Consider the following 22,595-nt stretch of genomic DNA (forward strand, 5'->3'; position numbering starts at 1 on the left):
AGAACTGATAGCTTCGAGTGCAGCTGGTTGAAATACATCTAAGTGATATTAAAACACACCAACATCTAAGAACAAGGTCTTTACATTCTAATTGATGGTACAGACTTTAGTAATAAACCAACAAATTCTACTAAAAAGGTTGTTAATTCCAAAATAGAAGTTAAACAAAACTGCTGATTATTTAAATCTCCAGACATGAGACAGATTTTTAATGAGGTTTTAAGCCACATAATTCAATGCAACAGCAATTAAATAAAAATAACGAACACCTACATGTATACAGTTTTGTACTTCCCATCTTTTCCGGTATTTGAAATCATCACTTCGTAAGTGTAAACCTCTGGTACGTCGTTTTTGTCAGCATCTTCTCTGGTATCGCTGGATGGAGGGGACCATGTAAGTAGTGCTGTTCTTGCCTGTATGTCTGATACCTGTAGAAACAGAACTTTTGAGATCTCTGCCATTTAAATGCTATTGTATATAAATGCTGCTTTGCCACACAGGACCAGATAAAAGAGAACAAAATCATATACCAGTACCATATCAGATTATTTATACTGATATAATAGCTACTAAATAGTTTTTAGAGGTGAAATCAAGCCAGAAATACAAGAAATTTCATGACAAAACTAATCCTAGGGCACAAGGCTGAGTGCAAAGAAACTTCTAAGTAATGAATGCCACCTAGTGGGCTATATAAAACCGAACGGTATCATTCGTGAAGCAGAAGAGATGGCAAGCATATATCATTAAATCAGTCATTTCATTAAATAACGTTTCAGGCATTTTTTCCTTTGATATCACTGGCACTAAGACTTTTTTTTAGTACTCTCTTGGTGATTCGGTTTTCTTATGAAATACATAGAAACTCAGGAACTTCTCCAGAATGGCTGGCACTACTCTAACAGGTGCGTGAAGAAACTCTGCTTTGGGAATTTAATTGTGACTGTGAAAAGTAGATTCTCCCATTAGATTAGAACCTATTTGGTTAACTACTCCAGCACATTTGGGTTTTTTTATCAGGATATTAATAGGGATACAACTATGTGAGGTTCTAATCTAGTACGATAGGAAACAGAATATTCTAACGTATCTCAATGTACTTTGAGCTCAGGCACTTGTGCTGAAGGCATGCTTACAAGGTCCGTGTGCATTTACACATATATATATAACAGGCAGCATCCTAAATAATTCCTGTGGTGGTGCTTGCCTGCACAGCCCACCCTTTGTAGAAAGGCCTGAGTAACAACAGTTGGTGTGACAGAAATATGAGTATAAACAGTGTGTTGCAAACACAACACCTCCAACTGTCTGAGAAGTGTCTGCCCCAGCAGACTCATTAGGCTAAAAGCCAGCAGCACTCTGGTGGATTAAATGGTAACCAGGGAATCACAAAGAGACTTCCAAAATGAAGAAGTAATCAGCTTTGGAAGTATGAAAGCATCACAAAAAATCCTAACAAGAATAAAAGATGCTGGGGTGGAAGAAAGCAATGATCAAAACCTGGCCTGACAGTACGAGGAATTGCCCTGCCACCATCGCCACCTTCATCCAAGTCTGATGGATACCACAAGTAGCTGCACCCCAGCTGGTACAACAGGATTTCAGGGTGCAGCAGGCAGGAACTCACAACCTGGGGGGGGGGGGGGGGGGCACATGTGACCTGGTAGAGAGCTTTCTCAATGGCTTGTGGATTAAAAGATTGCAGGGAACAACAGATTTTAAGGAATAGCACAGTTACATGCAAAGCTAAAGTACCACCATCTCTCAGAGGAAACATGCACTTAGGGGCACCCATGCTCCCAGAAGAGTGGGTGCTGCTCCAAACCCATACATGCTGCAAGGGGTTGCAGATGCTCATATTTCTGTAGGTGAGTGCACAGGTGCATGCATGTGATTACAAATTTTTAGGATCCATTATAGAAGGAAGTTTAGAAATTTGTGTTTATTAATATTGCATGTCTGTTGTTGTCGTTTACATGTTGTACCCACCTATTATTTCCAATCATTTCATAAGAGAACAGAAAACTTTTCACTATATGAAATTACTAGTTTTACAATATGACTGTAATATATATCTATTTTGGGAATAATTGCTTTTGGGAATCTACTACCAGAGTATCAGAATCAAAATGCTATCTTCACAGCTGGTGCTCAAATTGCTATCATCTACTGAACTAAAGCCTGAATGGGGCAACTTCAAGAATGCAGCAGAGAGGAGATGACTTACTGAAAGCAGACAAGTAGAAAGGAGGAGGAAAATCAAAACCGATGAGCCTCAATGTCTTGGAAATAATATCACTAAGCCCTTATATGCTAACAGGACAATAAATCACACCCTGAAAGGGATCAAATGCTAGTAAGATTACCCATTGAACTTCTTGGAAACACAATTCAAAGTTCAGTAACAGAAATTCCACTATAACCCTGATGTGGTCACAAACAAACACTCAAATCACCACAGTAGAATTCTAGCATTTTTGGAAGTCTTTGGAGTTACAGGAAGCATCTGGGGTGGTAAAAACTCACTCTCAGATACTCTTAATCCCTCCCTCCTGGATTGCAGAAGGCAGCACGGGATACTGATGGAACTGTAGGTTTCTGGAAGACCAGCTGTGCTCCGGAATCAGTAGGTCCACTGTAAGATGATCTATCTATTCCTATGTTTAGCTATCTTAGCAGTTGATATTTTTTTTCCTAAAGTCGAGGGAGTACCTCTCTCACTATCAACTAAGATGACTAGTCCTAGCCACCACAGAGCTGAACATCAGATCTTCCCTTCCTTTCTGCAGTATGTGTTTGAAGACTGATAGGATTTGTGTCTCCCCTCACTTATCTAAACCTCTGATCATTCTCACTGTTCTCTTTATTTCCTACAGTTTTATTACCTTTAGTGCTTTGCCCAGAACTGCACATAACATGTTATCTGTCACTTTGCTAATACCAAACTGCCTTATACACTTCACAGATTACATTTCTCTTCATATACCTTAGTCTGTCTATCTTCTTTTACACCAGAGAAGTAATGTGATTGGTATGAGTGAAAGGTGGCTTGGTACATAATTGTACTGGGTTTGCATGGCGTGGCAAGGTTTTGGTAGTGGGGCTACAGGAGTGGCTTCTGTGAGAATATGTCAGAAGCTTCCCCCTATGTCTGACAGAGCTGATGATGGCTGGCTCCAAGACAAACCCACGACTGGCAAAGGCCGAGACTGTCAGTGACGGTGGTAGCACCTCTGAGACAGTGTATTTAAGAAGGGGAAACACACCCCCAACAACAAAAAAAACCCCAGTGGAAGACCAACAGCAGCCAGAGAAGAATGAGAACGCAGGAGAGGCCCATCCCCGCAGCCGCCACGGCAGCGCAGGAGGGGCAGGGGGCTCCAGGCCCGGAGCAGAGGTTCCCCCCAGCCCGCGGTGAAGCCCACGCTGAGGCAGGCTGTCCCCCTCAGCCCGGGGAGGCCCACGGAGGAGCAGATCCCCACCGGCAGCCCCTGGAGGCCCCACGCCGGAGCAGGTGGGTGCCCGAGGGAGGCTGTGACCCGTGGGCAGCCCACGCCGGAGCAGCTCCTGGCAGGGCCTGTGGCCCCGCGGGGAGAGGAGCCCGGGCTGGGGCAGGTTTGCTGGCGGGGCTGGGGACCCCGGGGGGACCCGGGCTGGAGCCGGCTGTGCCTGAAGGACGGCACCCGTGGGGGGACCCGGCTGGGGCAGGGGAGGGCTGTGAGGAGCCGCCCTGAGGGGAAGGAGCGGCAGAGGCAGCGTGTGAGGGACTGACCCCAGCCACATGCCCGGCCCCGGCGCTGCTGGGAGCGGGGAGAGAGAGCGGGGGTGAAGTTGGGCCCGGGGACAAGGGAGGGGTGGGGGGAAGGTGGTTTAAGGTTTGGGTTTATTTCTCATTATCCTGCTCTGATGTGGTTGCTAACAAATTAGGCTAATGCCGCCAAGCGGAGCCTGCCCTGCCCGTGAGGGTCACTGCCGAGCGATCTCTCCCTGCCCTCACCTCGACCCACCGGCCTTGCGTTACATTTTCTCTCCCTGCCCAGCCGAGGAGGGCAGCGGTAGAGCCGCTTTGGTGGGCACCTGCGTCCTGCCAGGGTCAGCCCGACACACATCTTATTGGAACATTAAAATATTAGAGGTTTCAACTGTTCACTACAGAGAAAGCAGGAAGAGTGGGAGCAAGATCAAAGACAGCATTACAGACTATTGAGTAACAGACAACTCACAGGACTTTGACTAGTAAAATTAAACCCAGAGTATTAGTGGAAATCATTAGATTATCAACAAGCATTAACTGAGAACAGGGTGAAATGCTCTTTAATCTCTAACTAGAAGAAAAATTGTTATCCTGAGTTACTAGCCCAGGGCAATATTTGTTGGTCAACTCATGTAAACCTTCCATAAGGCTTCTAAAATAATCGATGAAAACTGTTACCACAGTAACTATATCACAATGAAGTAGTATTATGTACCCACCCAACAATCAGCAACTAAGTAGGTTGTTCTGGTTGTTTCACTTTGTGTAAACTGAGTATGTGACTAAAGATTAGTATGAAAAAGCTTTGCTTTGGCAAATTTGTCAAAACTTTAAAGCAACAGTGAGTGGAACTGAACATGATCAGAAATGCAAAGTGAAAACTATTCACAGAAGCTGAGAATTAATGACATCCTCATGGTGCATAAAAAGCTGCAGTGTATAAAGACCTATATAAATTCTCTATGCATACACACGGCACACATATGCATAGGGGAAAGAGGAGAAATATGTTAGCCAATAAGCTATTATTTAACAGAATTTATAAGAAGTTAAAAGATTCAATGAAATAAAAACATCTAACAGGTTTAAAGATAAAACCCTTTTTTTTGTTGTTTTTTAAAAAGGAAAATTATCATGGAAGGCTTCAAGTCAGGCACTGATCTGCTATTGGGAAATGTAGAAATTGAAACTGTAAAATGTTATTTTCATCCTGCATTTGCAGTATGGCAGAAAGCCCTATCCATCTTATGTAACTCTCTTGCTGGACTAGAAAATTTACAACCCACACCCAAGTCACTCAGCCCTGTAGATGGTGCCCAGTGAGACTCATGGGTCTGCAATAAACCAGGTCAAGTTAAACCACTGGTTCCCCATCAGTGATGTACACTCACATTAAACAAAGGAGTTGCAAGAAGCCAAGCCTAAACTAGTAAGCCCTGCTGAGGAGCACTGGGGAGTGAACTACTCATGGAACAGCAGATATAAGAGGCAGATACTGGAGGGACTGGAGGGCCTAGGAGAACAGGCTCATGGGCAGAAGAACGTAACAATAGGTTCAACACTTAACTCTTTAGCAGGGATAAACACTGGAAATGATTTTCAGACCTGTTCCTCATATACCTGAATCCCACTGAAGTTGCTACCTTCTTTTCTGCAACCTCAGATAACGGCAGTGGGGGAGTGTGAGGACCTTGTGTGAGGGGTCAGTAATCAGACAAAAAGAAGAGGGGCAATAGGAGTGGGACTGGTTAATATCAAGGTTTTCCTGCTGGACCTACACTTTATATATTGTTACGTATTTTGTAACTTCTGGAGCTTTTCAAGAAATTCACATACAGGTGAATGAGTATATTCAATCACTCTCAGTTGCTAAAAAAAAGTCACAGCTGCAAGCACTGACAAGAGAGAATCAGAGAATATAATTTAAGTCCTTGTTAACTTGTTTATAAAACATTTGATACTGCTTTTCAGATTCAACTTCCAGCTAAAAAAGTAATTCTTAAAAGACAGTTCTAGGTTCAGTTATATTCTTCCTCACAAGACTATTAATAAGGGATAAAAGCAAAATATTACAAGATTAAGTATTGCTAAAATTAAGATTTCCTATTAAAACCCAACTTTCCCCTATTGTGTATATGCACAATGGCAGTCTTACTATTACATTAGCATGTACTATCTTAACACAAAACTCCAGCTTCACATAACGCAAGCATATGACAGTAATTTCTAATTTCTTCACTGTCCTTTATCCTTGATGTTCCATAAAATCCCAATATTTGACTTTTTGAACACTAGGCAGAGCTCTATTATAGAAAAGAGTTACTCAAGTTTCAGAAACTCCTGTCAGTTCTCAAGCACAAAACACTAGCATATTTTCAAATAATCTCTGCAATACAAAGATGAAAAAAGCCTTTCTGAAGAACAAATACTAAGATCAGAAGAATCCACTACACGTAGGTGCCCTGAGACACTCAGGAGTAGCTTTTTCAGAAGACCTGGCATTATTTGTTACTTTGTATGTTTATTCAAGCAGCTGTAATTGGTTTTAGTTGCACTCAACTCTGAACACTGTGTGCTTCTCCGAAGCACAGTACAATACTTGAGTCAGGCCCCAGCACCGAGGAAACTAAGAAGTGGGCATGTTTTCATTAGCAGTCCAGCTTGTGAAAGTGAATCTCCTTATTAAGTATATTGCACATGCCATTTAGGTCAAACAAAAGAGCAGTTCTAGCACGTGCAAACTGGATTGTGTTCAGTGACACAGGGTGCACTGAAACAGTGAGGTCCATCACAACCTAAAAGCCTGCAAGCATACACGGAACATGCATGAACCACAAAACAGGATTTACACACTACATAACCAGCCCTCAAATTCTGAGTTCCTTTTGCCTCTCATTAAATACACAGCCTCGCACTTCATTCTTAATTTTGCTTTTGCCTTTTCAGGTCCCCTTGTCTTTTCTTCTATTTGCTTTGTTACTTAGTTAATGGACATGACAGCTGGTGAGGACTCTGCTCAAATGCTGAGGACTCAGCATGGTGCAATCTGCAGAACCACTCCAGCTTACATATGGATATAAAAAGTTCAAGACCACTGTTAAGTAGAAGGGTCATCTGGTGGCAGTACCATGTTATAATCTTAACGCTGCCATGTATGAAAAGAATGGGGGATCCATAAAGGGGGAAGTTTAAGAAAATGAGAACACTCATAAAAGCACTTAATAGGGGTCTGGAAGCAGCAAAGCTGATGTTCCCCATACTGCACAGAATTCATCAAAGAGATGCGTGAACGAATGAACACCTTAAAGAGTCCACCACCTGCTTCAGATGTGCATGCTCTTGGCCTGAGCATTAAGAAATGGGACAGCCCAGGACAGGTCACAGCCTTCAGCATTACTCCCAATTTTCTGGAACAGGATATCGTGCAACGGAATGTGACCACCACAGCCAGTATCCAGTATCGCCTGCACCAGTGCAAAGTTCGACCAGGGAACAATGTACTGACGATCCATCAAGAGCAGCACTGTGGCACAATCCCCACAAGGAGTGCTTCAAGCAAAACATTAATCAAAAACCTACAGGAGTATTTCTGACGAGAACTATAAACGGAAGGTGTGAAAAAACACAATCTCCTGGTTCACTTGTGGGAGGGTGAGGAAAACGTTTCCTTGGAGAACCTGTGGGAGGGTTGCTTCTGATCCTCCAAGGCCTAAGTAGGTAATGCTGCCTCCCTTTCTCTTATCACTTCACACTCCCACAAGCTGCAACATCAGCTAGTCTTCCATCCACCCACAGCCCTGACAATCCCTTGCCTTTGCAAAGTGTAAGCCTCTCCAAGTGCTGGGAAGTTTGGCTTTTTGCCTTCTGTACACTAGTCTGTAGCAGACTACTACTGCCTAAGCCTGTGATGTCTTCTGAGGTCTGCAAAGAGATCACTTGTAGGCACACAGCTATGTGCAATGATGTTCAAGTAAGGACATGGTGGGGAGGGAAAATAATGTGCTTGCCTAAAAGGCATGGACGATTGAGTGTTGAGGGTGGAAGGAAGTGAAAGAAAACAAGGCAGTACTGTCACGCTATTGCTGCTTCTTATGTCATTAGCAACATAGCAGAACACACGACTTGTTGATCATACTTCTCACAGTCTCACTCTAACCACCCCAGGAAGCTCACAGTTATCACTCCCACTGGTGGTGCAGCCACTGATGACATCTGGACTTGAATGGCATCCTGTATGCCCTGACCACTGGCAGAAGACTGTGCATTCTTCTAGAGAACTGGTTCCTGTACTTTCAGTCAGGACAGAAAGGATCATCCACATTTTCATGAAGTTAAGAAAGGGACAGCAGGCACTCATGATTTGAGGGCTGCTGAGAAAGCTGTCATCCAGCACACCCCAGTGACAGCACGATCTTGCAGTAAGCAAACCTTGCAGCAAAATTGTTTTCTGCATCCATTCTGGTACAGTATGTGGCTAAACTAGGCACACATTCCCTTGTTGGGACACACTCTCATTACTCTGAGCCAAAAGGGGTCAAAGACACCAGTCCCCTTAGCTACACAACCCTGATCCATTCCCAGAGCAGGTATGTTTTGTACGGTGAACAGCAGGGACCATACAGAAAGAACAGCACGTTGCTGTGTTAAAAGAAAACAAAACCAAAAGGTAATTGTAATCCTCAACACAATGGGCCAGCAGTAGTACAGAATCTTTCCTGCTTCACTTTGAGAATGGAATAGAATTCTTCTAAAAGTATTTTGATGCGTAGTTTCCTAGGAAATGTGTGTGTGCATAACTATTATTCATATTTTTATGTATGTAATTTTTAACAGCAAATAGCTCCCTTAAATTCTTTCTAGCACCATCCTAAGTTCAGATTGTCTCTGCTGCTTGATCTAACAGAGTAAAAGCAATAAGTGTTTCCCAACATCTGTGGAGATGAGCTGCATAGCTGGACAGTGAAACAACAGGCAGCAAAACAAAACCTCTGCTGGTAGGACTTTACAAGTACTTGCTGTCAGAAGAAAGATGAGATGTGGGAAATCCGGATTAAATTCCAGGTCCTGGATAAAGATCAGTGCTGTCAGATGTAGACTAAATTTCTTATAGCCGTAAGCCCTTTTCACCTTTTTTCTCCAGCTTCTTGAAGTCTGGTCCTAATCACCAGTTCTTCATTCCAGTCTGTACTCCTCGTTTACCCCACCCAACTTCAGCCCTTTAGTCTCTCAGTAAAGTTATGGTATCCTTGTCTCACCAGTCTTCATCTTTCTTGGGTCGTTTCAGTCAGTCTCTTACTACTACTGCCCACTATCCCCACTACTCTCAGTCTTATTAGTAAGACGTTCAGCCTCCCATCACCCTTTCATGATCAGTTTGCTTGTAAAACTAAAACAGAAAAGCTACTTGCTCTCCATCTTGTTCTTCCAATAGTTCACACCTAAAATTCTGTTTGTTCCTGGTCTCATTTTCTTATCTTAAGACACCTCATGTATTTTAGGATCTCTCAAGTCTTGATTGTCCTTCAGACCGGTGCTCCTTGTCAGAGCTGTCTCTTCTTCACTCACTCCCTTCCTTCCTCACACTTTTATCTCCCTAAGCTTTCTTTTCAGTCCCAGTTCCTCCTCCAAAAATTCTTTTTATTGCCCCTCCACTAGCTCCCATCACCAAGGTCATCCTGTTAAACGCTGCTGAACTTGACTGTCCCAGCTACTATCTACACTACAGCAACAGCTAGATCAGCCAGCTTCCACCTCCATGCTGCTTAGCCACCAAAGACACTGGGGCACTGAAGACATGTTAACCCATTCTGATGCTTGGACACAGCAGGACAACAAGCATTCAGGACTTCCTCTATCATTACAATCCCTGCTCACCCCTTGAAACACACAGAATCACAGAATGGTTCATGCTGGAAGGGACTGCTGGAGGTCATCTAGTCCAAACCCCTTGTTCAACCAGGGTCATCTAAAGCCAGCCAGCCAGAACCACGCCCAGACAGATTTTCAGTATCTCCAAAGAATGGGTCTCCACAAACTCTCTCGACAACCTGTGCCAGTACTCAGTCATCCTCACAGTAAAAAATTTTTCCTGATGTTCAGAGGGAACCCCCTGTATTTCAGTTTCTGCCCTTTGTCTCTGGTCTTGATGCTGGGCACACTCAGAAGAGCCTGGCTCTGTCCTCTTTGCACCCTGCAGGTATCTATACATACATTGATAAGATCCCCCCCTGAGCCTTCTCTTCTCCGGGCTAAATAGTTCCAGCTCTCTCAGCCTCTCCCAGCCAGGCTGTAAAGCAACATATGAAAGAAGAATCAAGACTGGAGCTCTAAAATCAGGGCCAGCCTGTCTGGGAGGTGGAAGGGAGAAGGTATGTAGCTGATGAATGGCAGTGCTGGAAGTCCAATGATCATTCAATCTGATCCTTTTTCCTTATCTTTTCTCTGTATGTTCTTTCTTCCATAAAAGTTTACTTTATTAGTTACGTGAAGCATGTGTGCTGTGGTAAGCTTAGGACTGACAAAGGATGAAAAGCAGGGCGCCTGATTATGGAGGAAGTAGCTGGCTGACTGGACAAACCCATGGCAAACTCTTCCTGGAGTTTCAGTTGCATAGACTTTTTGTAGTTTACAATAGGGAACGCAAACTGTTTTTACTCAGGCAAACTGGTGGCCTCAGGATCGAGATGCAGATTTTTGGAAAAGCTGTGTAAATCCTCACAGAAAGGTTAGGACCAGGGAAGGCCCAGATGATGAAAGAAAAGGACACAGGCCTGCTGTCAAATGCAAGAAACTACTGAATTTACCAACAATGCTTTAAAGAGTACCTATGCAGAATTACGGATTACAGTTTTACAAACTGCAAAAAAAGTGGTAGATTTTTCAAGCAGGTAGGTCAAAAGCCCACTGCTGACAGTCACCTTCCTTAGCAAATTTTGTGTCTCTTACCTGAAGGCACCAGAGACACTTAAAGAGAAATCTGTCATAATTTTTCTTTACTTTTCAAATAAGTTTTCCAAAACTTCTCCCATGTCTAGAGATATCCTGGTGTGTGAAATCGCCTCCCGGAGTTAAAACTAAACAATGTTACAGGTCATGGAGAACAGATTTTACAGTAAAAGATGGTGTTAAGCATCATTTTATGTTAAGCATCAGCATTGTGTTACCAGCAATGTTGCAAGCTCTTTCTCTATTTATCTTTTATAATTCTGTTAATGCTGAGATTTCAGAGTGGCCAAGAAGAATTCCACATAGCTATCAAGACAATTTGAGCTTCATAAATGTTAAAATACTAAAAAATTACTTTGGTCATTTACATTTCAGTGACTGGAAGTAAGCAAGTTTTCTGCAAGTTTAACTTGCAAGTTAAGCAAGTTAAAGATCCTTTAAACTTGGAGAGAGAAAAGGATGTATCACCGTGTAAAACAGCAAAAGATACATTCTAATTTTATAGAAAGCTTTATTTACTTACCACTGGTTTGGCTATATTAGAAAGAAGTGCTTCAAGTGCTTTTGTTTCTTCATCCTTTTCTTAAAAAACAAAATCAAAGCAAACAAAAGGTATCCATGAATATTGTTCAGCAACTTTACAGTGAAATAGCTCTTCAAATTCAACAACACACGGACTGAAGTATGTATAAAATAGAACACCTTGCCAACTTGCATTCATCTAGGGCAACATAAAACCAAAAAAGCTCCCAAAGAAGCTGTTCATACAAAACTACTTCTAAATCTGTTCTGTGATTTATGGAATACAGAAAGCTTGGTTATCTTTTATTAACATATAACTTTAAACAAACTACTGCTATGAAGAAATTAAGCTTTTGGCTGAGGTATTTCCTATAGATTTCACTTTGGATGTAGACACAGTCAAGTTCCAGTAGCTAAAATATGTTACTGCACATCCGCTGGAAGACTATTGGTAACACTATTGGCCTCCTTCAATTGCAAGGGCAAACCTTAGCTTAGCCTTCAGTTACATCTCCGGGAAAGAATCTAAGGTGTTTTGTTTCAGCTGAAGGTATAGCTGAGCTTTACGACTCAACATTTATAGAAGGTGGTTTATGTGCTTTCTCCCACACAATATTAAAATTTTATTATCTCAATAGTGTAAGTGAACAGACTACTTAGTTTTTAAGATGTGGCCATACATTTTTATTTAACCTGCCTTAAACTACAATGAAAAGAAAAACAAAGCCTGATAACATTGTTTAAAAAAACCCAATGGGTCAAATCAATTTACAACGTTATATTTCTAAGATTATTTATGCTGTTGAAACTAAATGCATTTTCTGACTTCTGTTTGTTGTTACAAGTCTAAGTCACAGTACATAGTCTTCCCAAGCGTCTTTTGAATTAACTAGTTTTGAAAAATGGACTTTTCAATTTTTCATATAAAATACTTCTAAGGAACCATTAACATAATTTTCGTAAAATATACTGTTGCTTACATATGTTATGACCTGTGCTTTGGTAAAGTTAGCTTACAGATAAGTAACATCCAACAAAGCAAACTGAAGCCAAGACAAATGCCACTCTGGAACTATAGTGACAAGTATTCATTGAAGTCTGGAGCACCAGTTCTCAACTTCTGAATTCAGGTTGTATCTCAAAGGTATCCCTTGGTACTAAGATTTCACAGGGTATCATCTACACAAGTTTTGAAACAGCTCTTGTAGGTTGCAATTTTCTGTATTTTCTTCACATTCCTTTATGTTTACAGCAGTCTAATACATGTTGGCACAAAATCATCACCTCAAAGTAAACTTCACTGAGTTAAGAAAATGTAGTTTCCCTCAGCATCACTAGTTACAGATCTCTATTCCGAGAAAACTGTACTTGACTGATGACCAGTCTTCCACATTGTGCTCTGAATATGAAGTGCTATGCCAGTGACCTGAAAGTTGCACAGTGACACATCATCAGATTCAAAAATTACTGTATGACCAAGACCGAGTGAATTCAGTCCATTTATGAGATCACAAGCTTTCCAGTGAAATAAAGGTATTAATAATAAACACACTCCCTATGGTAGTGTCTTAGAAACCATGAACTCACATGGACTAGTGCAAGGACCAGCCTTTTTCTACAAAGGCTTTTCAATAATGAGTTGATAGGGATGGACATTACATGAGTTTTATGTAACAACAGATCTCTTTTACAAAATATTTATTTTCAACAAGTTGATTATATATTTCCTGTGTCGGACACTTGGTTCTTTTCATGCTTTCTTCAATATCAAACAGGCCATCAATACCCAGCAATTCCTTAAAATATCAGCACCACTAACTCTGGACAAAACAGAATTTTCTTTAAACAGTTTTATGAAGTATGATTAGTAAGATTTGCTCCAGTCTACATGAAGACTTGCACATCACTAGTTTTGTTCTCTTAGGCCCATTGTTCTGATGTGACTAGCATGTTGATTGCCCTTAACTCCATTCTATGTAAGTCAGGGCAGTTACAGGCTGCCATTTAACTTCAAGGTTGTCAGTGTGGTGTTCTATCTATAAATGCTGTGCTCAGCCTGACTCTGGACTTGCACATGTTTTTTTAATTATACACACACATATATATTTATAGTTTTTGTTAATACTTACCTTCTACTTCTGTATCTGTCTGAGAATTGCTTTTTCCTTTACCCAAAGACTTGCTTTTGGTGGAACCTGTGCTTATACCAGCCGCATCCTGTCCTTTTGCAAGTCCATTATGTTCGCTTGTGGGAGAAGGACATTTCTGAGGAGATGATGGAGGACTGTTTAACTTATCCTTCTGAGTTCCATGTCGATCTTTCAATTTCTTTTGTAACCTTTCGTATGTTTTACTAGACCTTTCATCTCTAAAGTTGGATCTTCCATGAGCAGACAGAGTATCTAAATGAAAGTAAAGAAGAAAAAAATTAAAAATCAGAACAGAATGTAATTAAAAATATATTTAAAAACGCTCTGTGTGTTAAGTGCAAATTTTTGTGTAAAATTACATCTCTGCTTCTACTGGAAAACTGAAGTTGACCAGCAGACGAACTAATACACGCTAACTGGATATGAACAGTGCTAGGGAAGAAAATGTAGTCTTTCCTTCCCACACCTTTTTTCTACTTAAAAATTATTCTTAAAATGTTTCTATAATCTTCCTTGAGCTGTAAGCTACATGGTAAAGTCAGCACACTACTGTATTACATGGGAAGAGGTTTGCTCTAATGCTGAATAAAAAATACAGTTTTAAGTTTTGGAATGCAACTAGAGCCCAATTACTCGACTGGTGCTTCAGCAGAAATCAACAGGGAAAAACCCCACAAAAGCACAGTGCAACTGAAAGACATGAGAAGACTGAAGATAGTATGGCTAGGTCTTCTAGTACACTGTATCTGTACACAGCAACCAGAGGTATTGCTGCAGTATCACCAGAGTCCCATCTCTAAGTCTGAACATGGTTTTGGTAAAAAGTCAGTAGCAGACTAATAAAACTTAAACTGCAGATTTGTGAACTTTTCTATCCCATTCTAAGGTTTTTATCCATTTCACCTTTATGCTGCTCGTAACAGCTTACTGACTCAAGACTTTAAAACAGTGTACCACATGGAACCAGCTCCTTCCTCAGTGTAACCCTATCAATGACAAATGAGGAAAGCTTTCAAAAAAATACATCCTTCAAAATCAGCATAGAATTTGTGTATTTTGAGGTAAGTTGGATTACTTGGTCTGAAGAATGAAGTGCATTACTTGTTACTTCTTATGTGCTAGGAAGTATAGAAAACAAGATCAAATAAAAACATCCTTGCAAGAAGGATAGAAGTCACAGAACTAAAGAGCTTTCCAGTTTCTGTTTTTTTTGTGTGTCAGCTTAGTTCCCAGAAAATTTGGCAAAGGACTACTAGATAAGCTGTGACCATTTAGAAATCTGATTTTCACTACCATTAGAAATTTAGGAGCTCTTGTAGAGAACTACCATGCTCTAGAGTGCTTCTGGGTTTGTTTTTTTCCCTTCAATTCAGATTCCTCATACAGGAGCGTAACTGTGGGCTTTACTTCTGAAGGCCATAGCCAGCGTCAATGGTCCAGAATTAAATACAAAATCTGTTACAAATATGTAACAAATTATAGCATCCCTAATCCTCTCCCTAAATCCAAGGACATCTTACACATATATTTAAAACAAAGCAAAACCAAAAAATCCCATTTTATCAACATTTTTTTGCATTAGCAGTTTAGCAAATTACCACTGAATTCATATTTAAAGGGATATAACCTAGCAGCAGAAATCTAAAAAAATCTTATTCCATTAAGAACTACCCTTTATCTTTTATGCATTTAATTATCATACTCCAACGTCTCAATTTAGCAAACTAGAAGCAAACAACTGCCGGCTACAGGAAACCAAGAAATTAGTAGAACTATAAATAAGCACTCGAAGAATATCTAATTATGTACTGTTACAAAAGTAGTGTGAGAAAGAAATGAAGTACAACTTAAGAATACAGAAACACTAAGAATTCCATGAAGATCAAGACATCAGTACATCCTTATCTGACAGCTTTGTAAATCACAAGTATTTAAGCACAGTAACTAGCTGGCAGATAATTTTAGATGATTTTAGTAGTATCATAGAATGCTGAAATCTACACATATGCAGTGACATGACAAAGCTGTGTTTAATCTACTCCTCCACAGCTTCCAAATTCTTCCTCTAAAAACAGCAACCTGGTGTTGCTCTCTGGAAGTTTTTCAAGGTCAGCATCCACCTTATAACATAAGTTTATCTAAAAAAAATCAAGTCTACCAGAAATGTAAATATTATCTAACAACATAACCAGAGTTAGTACACACATACACTTTGGCACTAAAATGTATTAAAGGCAGATGTCAATAGCACTACCAAAGACAGCTTCAACTACAGTTTGAGTTTAGGTTGGTGGCACCTGATTATTCAAACTGCACTTCAATATGGACACTGGACTAAATGCATACAGTTTTATAAAAAATAGAACACTTTTTTTTTCAGAATCAATACTAAGACCTCTTGTTTCATGCTTCAAACAGGATACTTGCAAGATATGAGATCTCAGAACAGTACTCGGGTATGGATTTAAACACTGAAACTCAGGGGAAGGCATCAGCATCACTACAAACACTTCGTGCACTGCTTTCCTGGGCAAATCTATAACTGATACACATAAAAAATAATATGCATGTTTAATGGATCACTGAACTGACAAGTCTAATTTATTAAAATAACTTTTTGTGGGATAATAAGCTTCAGTAAACAAAAATGGTATCCTCATAAAACTTTTTGTATAGCTCTCATTCAAGCTGTAAGTCTTGCTGGATAAAGCCTGTATATCAGCATAACAGATGATGGAAATGAGTACAGCATTATTTCCTTTCATAGAACTTGCAATATTCAATAAGCTACTTACCCAGCTCCCCATATACTTGTGAGGTGTGATACTGTGGAATGTACTGCGTTGCCATGTCACTAGCTCCGGTCACAGGTGAGTATATATGACGTGGTGGAGGGGGTATCATGGCTGGAAGTGGAAGGAAGCCAGGCAGTGGGGGATGCGGAGGCCTGTGTATCACTGCGTGACCACCAGGATGAAATTCTGGAGCCTGAGGAACCACCACAACCCTTCGAACTCCGTTATCCTCAATAACCTGTACAATGAGAGAAACCACACAACAGAAGAGAAATGACAGTCTGAAAGGTATGTTTCTACAGATACTTAAACAATACCAGGAATAGTAACACCCTTCACTTTGAGAAAAGGAAAACAGGAGAGCATAAGAAAAAGAAGACAGGACAATGAAAGGGCTACCTCATTAAGTGTATTAACTGCAACAATGGCATTAACTTCTCAGTGTGAAAGGGAAAAATACTGTTAAAAAAATCTGACTGTAACATCTTACAAGCAACCAGTTATACTTACAGCATAAGCCCAGCTTCTTCCCAGGGTCCTGTTTCCACCCTTAGTCACACTGCTTGTATGCTACACTATGTATGTTCTGTATGTTCTACAGTGCAACGACTAGCTTGGTCCCTAAAAGTGATGTGGTGGGTGGACAGACCTCACTCCGCATAAATGGTGAGAGGAAAGGCACAAGAGTCAGGTCTTTGCTCTGTGCCCAAGGCAGTCCACCAACACTAACCCAGGAGGCACTTGCCATACTGCACCTGCAGGCATGCAGCAGCCATTGTCTGCATCAAACTGTTAAAGCAAAAACCTAGCAGGATGGTGGTCAGCCCTCTCAAGACTCCTTCACAACTCAAGGTAGTTTTTGTAAGGAATTTTTTCTTCCTTTTCTTCCCTCACCTGTTAAAACGTCTTGCACCCTGAAGGAAGCCACATGCTACTTGGAAAACAGGGCAGGGGCCTTTGCAGCTGCCTTTGCCAGACTCTAGTGTGCAAAGAGGCTTGTGCAAAGATGGCAAGTGGGAGATGTGACAAGACAGCGTTCGTCCGAGGGACCCGAGCGCAGCCCTTAGCAATGTTACCAGAAGTTCAAAGAAACAAATGCAGCATATGCAATCCCATGATGAGAGTAACTGTGATCACGTAAGATGTATGGAGCTGAGGCATGCTGTGCACAGTACATGCAGCATGTCTGGGGTCTGTAGCATGTAGGGGCAGGCACGAAGGCATGTACTGTAGAAAGTGCTGAAGCAGATAATGCTCTTTCACTAAATGAGGGCCATCATCAACTGGACCAGAACCAGGGGTCTCTCTCTCCCTGAAGCACATCACAGACAGGGAAGACTGCCATCATTATCCTCTCTAGATGTTTGTATCATTAGTGGCAAATTCACAAAAATACATGACTGCTGGGAATATCCAGAGATGATCTTGGCATAATTTGACTATTACGCATCATGCTGTCACTAACTTTAGTGTCTGGGATGCCAATTAATAAATTGTTTTCCACTTCCTAGCAAAATGCTGTAAAGTAGTGCCACAGCAGGGACTGTAATACAAGGTTTTGGATGAAACGTTTACCTAGAAAACAGGGAAAAGAACAGAATCTGGAATGTCATGGCTACATTCAGAAGCAGAGGGCAAGGCAACTCTATGACATTAAGTTTTCACTGACATTTGAAACGAGGTAGGGACATATACATGTACACCAATGAGTAACCCAGTACAACAGGAGCAAATCAATAGATCAAAGCACTTAGTGCCAAGCTGCTTTCAACACAATCTGGAATGGAGTTTCTGCTTTTGTTTTCTCTGACAGCAATCTAATTTGTACACCCCAAAATTATCCTGCTAGCTTAACGAATGCAAGGTAAGGGAGGCTGGTCTAGGAAATTGTTCCAAAACATCACTGCTGTAGTGAGAAAGACAGTATGTGGACACAGCTGTATGCTCCTGGTGTAACAGCAGAATGAAGATTCTAGGCATATGAATAACATTCAGAAGCCATAGAAGTATGTGCACAATGGAGCTGATCCCCCCTTACTTACCTAATAGAGAGCCAGAAATTAATATAAATAATCCAAGTGAACACAGCTTTAACACACCTACATACCGTGTGACTTTAAAAAATGAGTTGACTATTTTCAGTGTACAGAAACTGTCCCTTGTTGGGACAGAACAACCACTCTTATAGTCTGTGCAACCATAGCTGTGTGGTGTCCTAAAGGGAGGATATATTAACAGCAGTAAATATAATTAAAACTTCTGCTGTCCAATGAAATTCTCTAAACACTGAAATGTAGTTTTAATCAAGTCCTTTTTGCTTACAAAAAAAAAAAACAACAACCTGAAACTTATCATGATTTTATAAGCAGATTCAGATTATGTAGGAAGCAGCTTTTATTAAAAAAACCAGACTACTTAGTTTACAATGTATTTGTTTTCTTGGGTCTGCTAGTAGCCTAAGTAACTCAAAAATATTCATAGCAGCAGGGACATTAATAGTGTAAAATGAAGAGTCTGACACTGTAACTGTGCCTCTAAATCAAACATCAATTCAATGTTAGGCCTCTACCAGGCAGCTACACAGCTAAAAACCCTCCAAAAAGCAGTAAGAGATCATGACAATCATAAAATTTTAAGTTCAAAAAGTAAACAAGCTATCTATTATCCTAATTATGCTAGCAAAACATGCAGTTCTGGCATAGGCCTGTTTGGTTGAGTGAGCCAAACAAACATCACTGGAAAACTCACTACAGACAGGGAATATAGACAGCTTAGAGGATGAATGAAGATGTGCTTTCTTTCAGAGATTTACAACTAGAGTTCCAAAAGAAGAGGAAGGGAAAAGGAAATCAACTTATGAATTGCTTTTTATTTATGTGATATAAGAAGAATAAATATGCTTTATTCTGTAGTTATCCCCTACTTCTAATAGAGGACAGTACGCTGTATCACTGCCAAACAGGAACTGAAGCAAGCAGATGCGTAACAGAACTAAATGAAAATGGATAGACAAAAGATGGTTATGCTGAAGGTGTTCTTTCAGATGGCTTTAGACATTTAGCTGGTTTCTAATTTCTCTCAAGATACATCTGCAGTTGCTGTCATTTAAAAATTTACTATGGCTGAAGAAACCACAGAAGTTCCTTGGCTGGGATTGCATTAAATCTGGGATAACTCTTAGCTCAATAGTGTTAAGAGCTTCCTGTTTGCAAGACTACTATCAAATCTCGCTTGTAACAGGAGCTTCCACCATAAACCTCAATGCCTGGTATGTTTTGTCAACAGTAAATACTTCCAAAGTCTTATAAACTACAGGTTTCCCTGGACTATGATACTTTTTCTCAGATGAAAACAGCAGACATGAGCTCATTCCACCTGTACTCTGAGCTGGAGAGATGTGAGGCACCTTCAGTTCAAAAGTCAGAGAGGTGTGTTAGCACACCACCTGCTTGCACTAGCAAGCTCCAAGGAAAGGCTAACAAGCCTGCCTCAGCAAGGCCCAGTCCTTCAGCCTGTCTGCTGCAAGCTGTCCTTGAAGGATAAATTCATTTTATAAATATTATTCAGATTGGCACAGGTTACCCAACTTTTTAACCATTAAGTATTTCATCAACTGAGATTAAGTACTCAAGAAATATGGTAAAATTCAGATTCTCGCTTATGTCAAAAATTCTTTTGGTTCTTTAAAAATGAATTCTAATAGGAATCAAGACTTTTTACTACGACCTAAAGCTAAATGGACTTTTATGATTATTTTTAATTAATTTTTCTTCTGCTTGTTTGGGAATTCAACTATGGAGGATACACGAATCAACTTATCAGCCAACTTTCAACAGATGAAACTTAGAACCACATAGTATTAGACTGCCCAAGCTAGTAGTTTTTTTCTTTTGCTAGAGGACAATTTTTTAATGCCATTCAGATAATTAGTCCAACATCTGCTAGACACTGTGGGTTTTCTGGTTGCATTTTAAGTGTTGTAGTCTCTTCTCAGTATACACCATGGGATGCATGCCGAGTCAGAGGTAGGCTGGTCACAGTAACAGAATTTAATGAGATGTTCTTTTAAGTTCTTTCTCAAGATGTACATCATGGAGACAGGTATTCATCTGCTCTAACTTCCAGGTTGACCTACTAACCCTTAGACTTGTTCTATAGTTGAGGGAAAGAGATACCACCTAGAAGGTCACATCCTCTCATTGTAATACAAATGTCAAAAACAGCCAAGAGGAATCACCCTTTTAATCTATTTTAAATGCTGGCCAGGTTATCTAGCTCACATTTAATTTTCAGACATCTAAATTAGGAATCACACAGCAGTGAGAAAACGAGAGGCCCATTTTCAGATAAGCTGTGGAAACATGTATTATATGGTAATTTATTCCCAATGGACAGCTGACATTTTTTCCATCCTGTTTGCTACACTTTTTCTAATGGACCTGTTTTTACTCCTTACCTGCAGGGAACTTCCCAGACACGAACTATGTACATATATAAAATTATATCAGCAGAAAGAGAGAACATCTGCCAACACAGAAATCAGCACAGGTCCTGCACAATGAGCTATCTGGGTCATGATTGTATTTTATATTCAAAGGACATCTAGTACATTGGCATCCTGAACTCAGCAAGGAACTGGGCTTGTATTGTCAGGTAAGTAGTAAACACATAACTAAACAGACACATACACAGCATTAGAAGTCTCCCATCACAGAAACACTATGGGACATCTCTCCTTACTTGCTTGCTTGACCACAGTGACTCCGAAACTTGACACATAAATTTCCTGAATTAGCTATTATGGTTCTACTCCCATCATCTGCATCAAAATAAAGTAAAAATGAAATGAAGGGACATACCTGTGGGGCATATCCAGGAGGCACATAAATAGTAGGCACTGAACCATTTGGGGACATCATTGGAACCTGAGCAGGACCTAAATGGGTTACAGAAATACTCAGTACAGCACCATATAATCATTTGACAAAGTTGAAAGAACATACTGAACTGCAATATCTCTGTGAAAAATATTCAAAATAACATGGATAAACAAAGGCAACAAACTGTACAGATAAAATTATAGCAAAGGGCACTCTTGGAAAAAACACCAGAAATGAAACTACAATAATCCACCAGCTGATATTTCTCCCTTCTCTGTCAGTAAGCTCACAGAAGAGCTTATGTAAAAACTTAAGAGGTAACAATTCAAAAGAAGTATCCCAAGATGGAAAGACAACAAAAGAGACTTTAAAACATAAACAAAACAAAAAAATATTTGAAACAAATTGCTGAAACCAGATAGTATTTAGTTAAGAGTTGTAAAGAAAATTACAGAATTGCTGCTCTATTATTATAGTCTTATCACCTGAAGTAGTCTCAGCCCCACAGGAGTGGCAAACACAAGACTGACTTAAGGTCCCAGGGGAAAACCAGTGTATTACAAACCAGTAAGTCTACTCCTACTAATGGGAAAAGCTGTGATACCCTGATGATCCTTCCAGCATGCAAACCAGAAAGAACAGAGTTCGTAGACACTTAGGTAAGTATGACACAATGGGAATGTGTTAAGATGGCATTTGTGGATGAAGTAATGCCTGGAAAATCTGATACCTTCAAAAAACAAAGGGATGCTGTCACATACCTGGATTTTCCAAAAGCTTTTGACAATCTCTCTCAAAGACTGTTAAAGAAGTAATGTTGTCTTCAGTTAAAAAGGGAAAAGGGCTTTTAGTGAATAACTAACTAACTGGCTTGAGAACAGGAAACAAAGAGAAGTAAATGATCAGCTTTCTAAGTGCCTAGAGTGACCATCGGAGTCCCATGGGCACACAAAGAACCTGTTCAATGTATTAGCAAACTGGAAAAGGAGATGGACAGCGAGGTAACAAATTTTTGGTATGCTCTCAGAAAGCTAGTAGAAAAATCTCACAGTACTCAATGACCAACTGATAAAAAAGCAGCAGAAATACTGCTGGTAAGTACCAAGTAATGTACCTGGACAAAACTAGTATTTATTTACAGTGATAAGCCATAAATTAGCTATAAACAAACACACTATGAAGTTACTAATATATTTCTAAGGAAGCAGCAGCCAAGCGTTGGTCAGTGGCATTTGCAGAAAGAAAAAGAACATTAAAAATCATTACTAACAGAACAGAGAACAAGCAGAAAACATTATGCTATGGTATAAATCCACGCTGTACCTCAATACTTTTGAGTGCTATGTTTGTCTCCACCTTTCAAAAAGAACACACAGACCTAGAAAATGACCCAAAAAAAAAGTTTACAGGCTTTTCTCCTGTTTATCAGAAAAAAATCAAAGACACCAGGATACTTCCACCTGAAGATAGTTAAAAAACAAAAGGGCTGGCAGCAGAGGAATAGTAAAAGACCTATTAAAAAAACCAAACTGCCTAAAAATGGAAA

At 40.3% G+C, this 22,595-nt stretch overlaps 1 protein-coding gene across 6 annotated transcripts in view; it reads right to left on the reverse strand.

Moving 5' to 3' along the window:
- The window catches only part of FNDC3A (fibronectin type III domain containing 3A), a 126,787-nt gene that overhangs the window by 35,417 nt on the left and 68,775 nt on the right, over positions 1–22,595 (reverse strand). For all 6 annotated transcript variants that reach the window (XM_080375024.1, XM_080375023.1, XM_080375022.1 and 3 more), the window contains 5 exons: positions 21,029–21,105; positions 16,170–16,407; positions 13,354–13,626; positions 11,226–11,284; positions 274–431 (listed from right to left, as the gene is read on the reverse strand). In XM_080375024.1, the coding sequence (XP_080231150.1) occupies positions 274–431; positions 11,226–11,284; positions 13,354–13,626; positions 16,170–16,407; positions 21,029–21,105 (805 nt within the window). The remainder of the gene's footprint in view (positions 1–273; positions 432–11,225; positions 11,285–13,353; positions 13,627–16,169; positions 16,408–21,028; positions 21,106–22,595) is intronic.

Source organism: Falco punctatus (assembly GCF_963210335.1).
Source record: "Falco punctatus genome assembly, chromosome: 2".
Lineage (NCBI taxonomy): Eukaryota > Metazoa > Chordata > Aves > Falconiformes > Falconidae > Falco > Falco punctatus.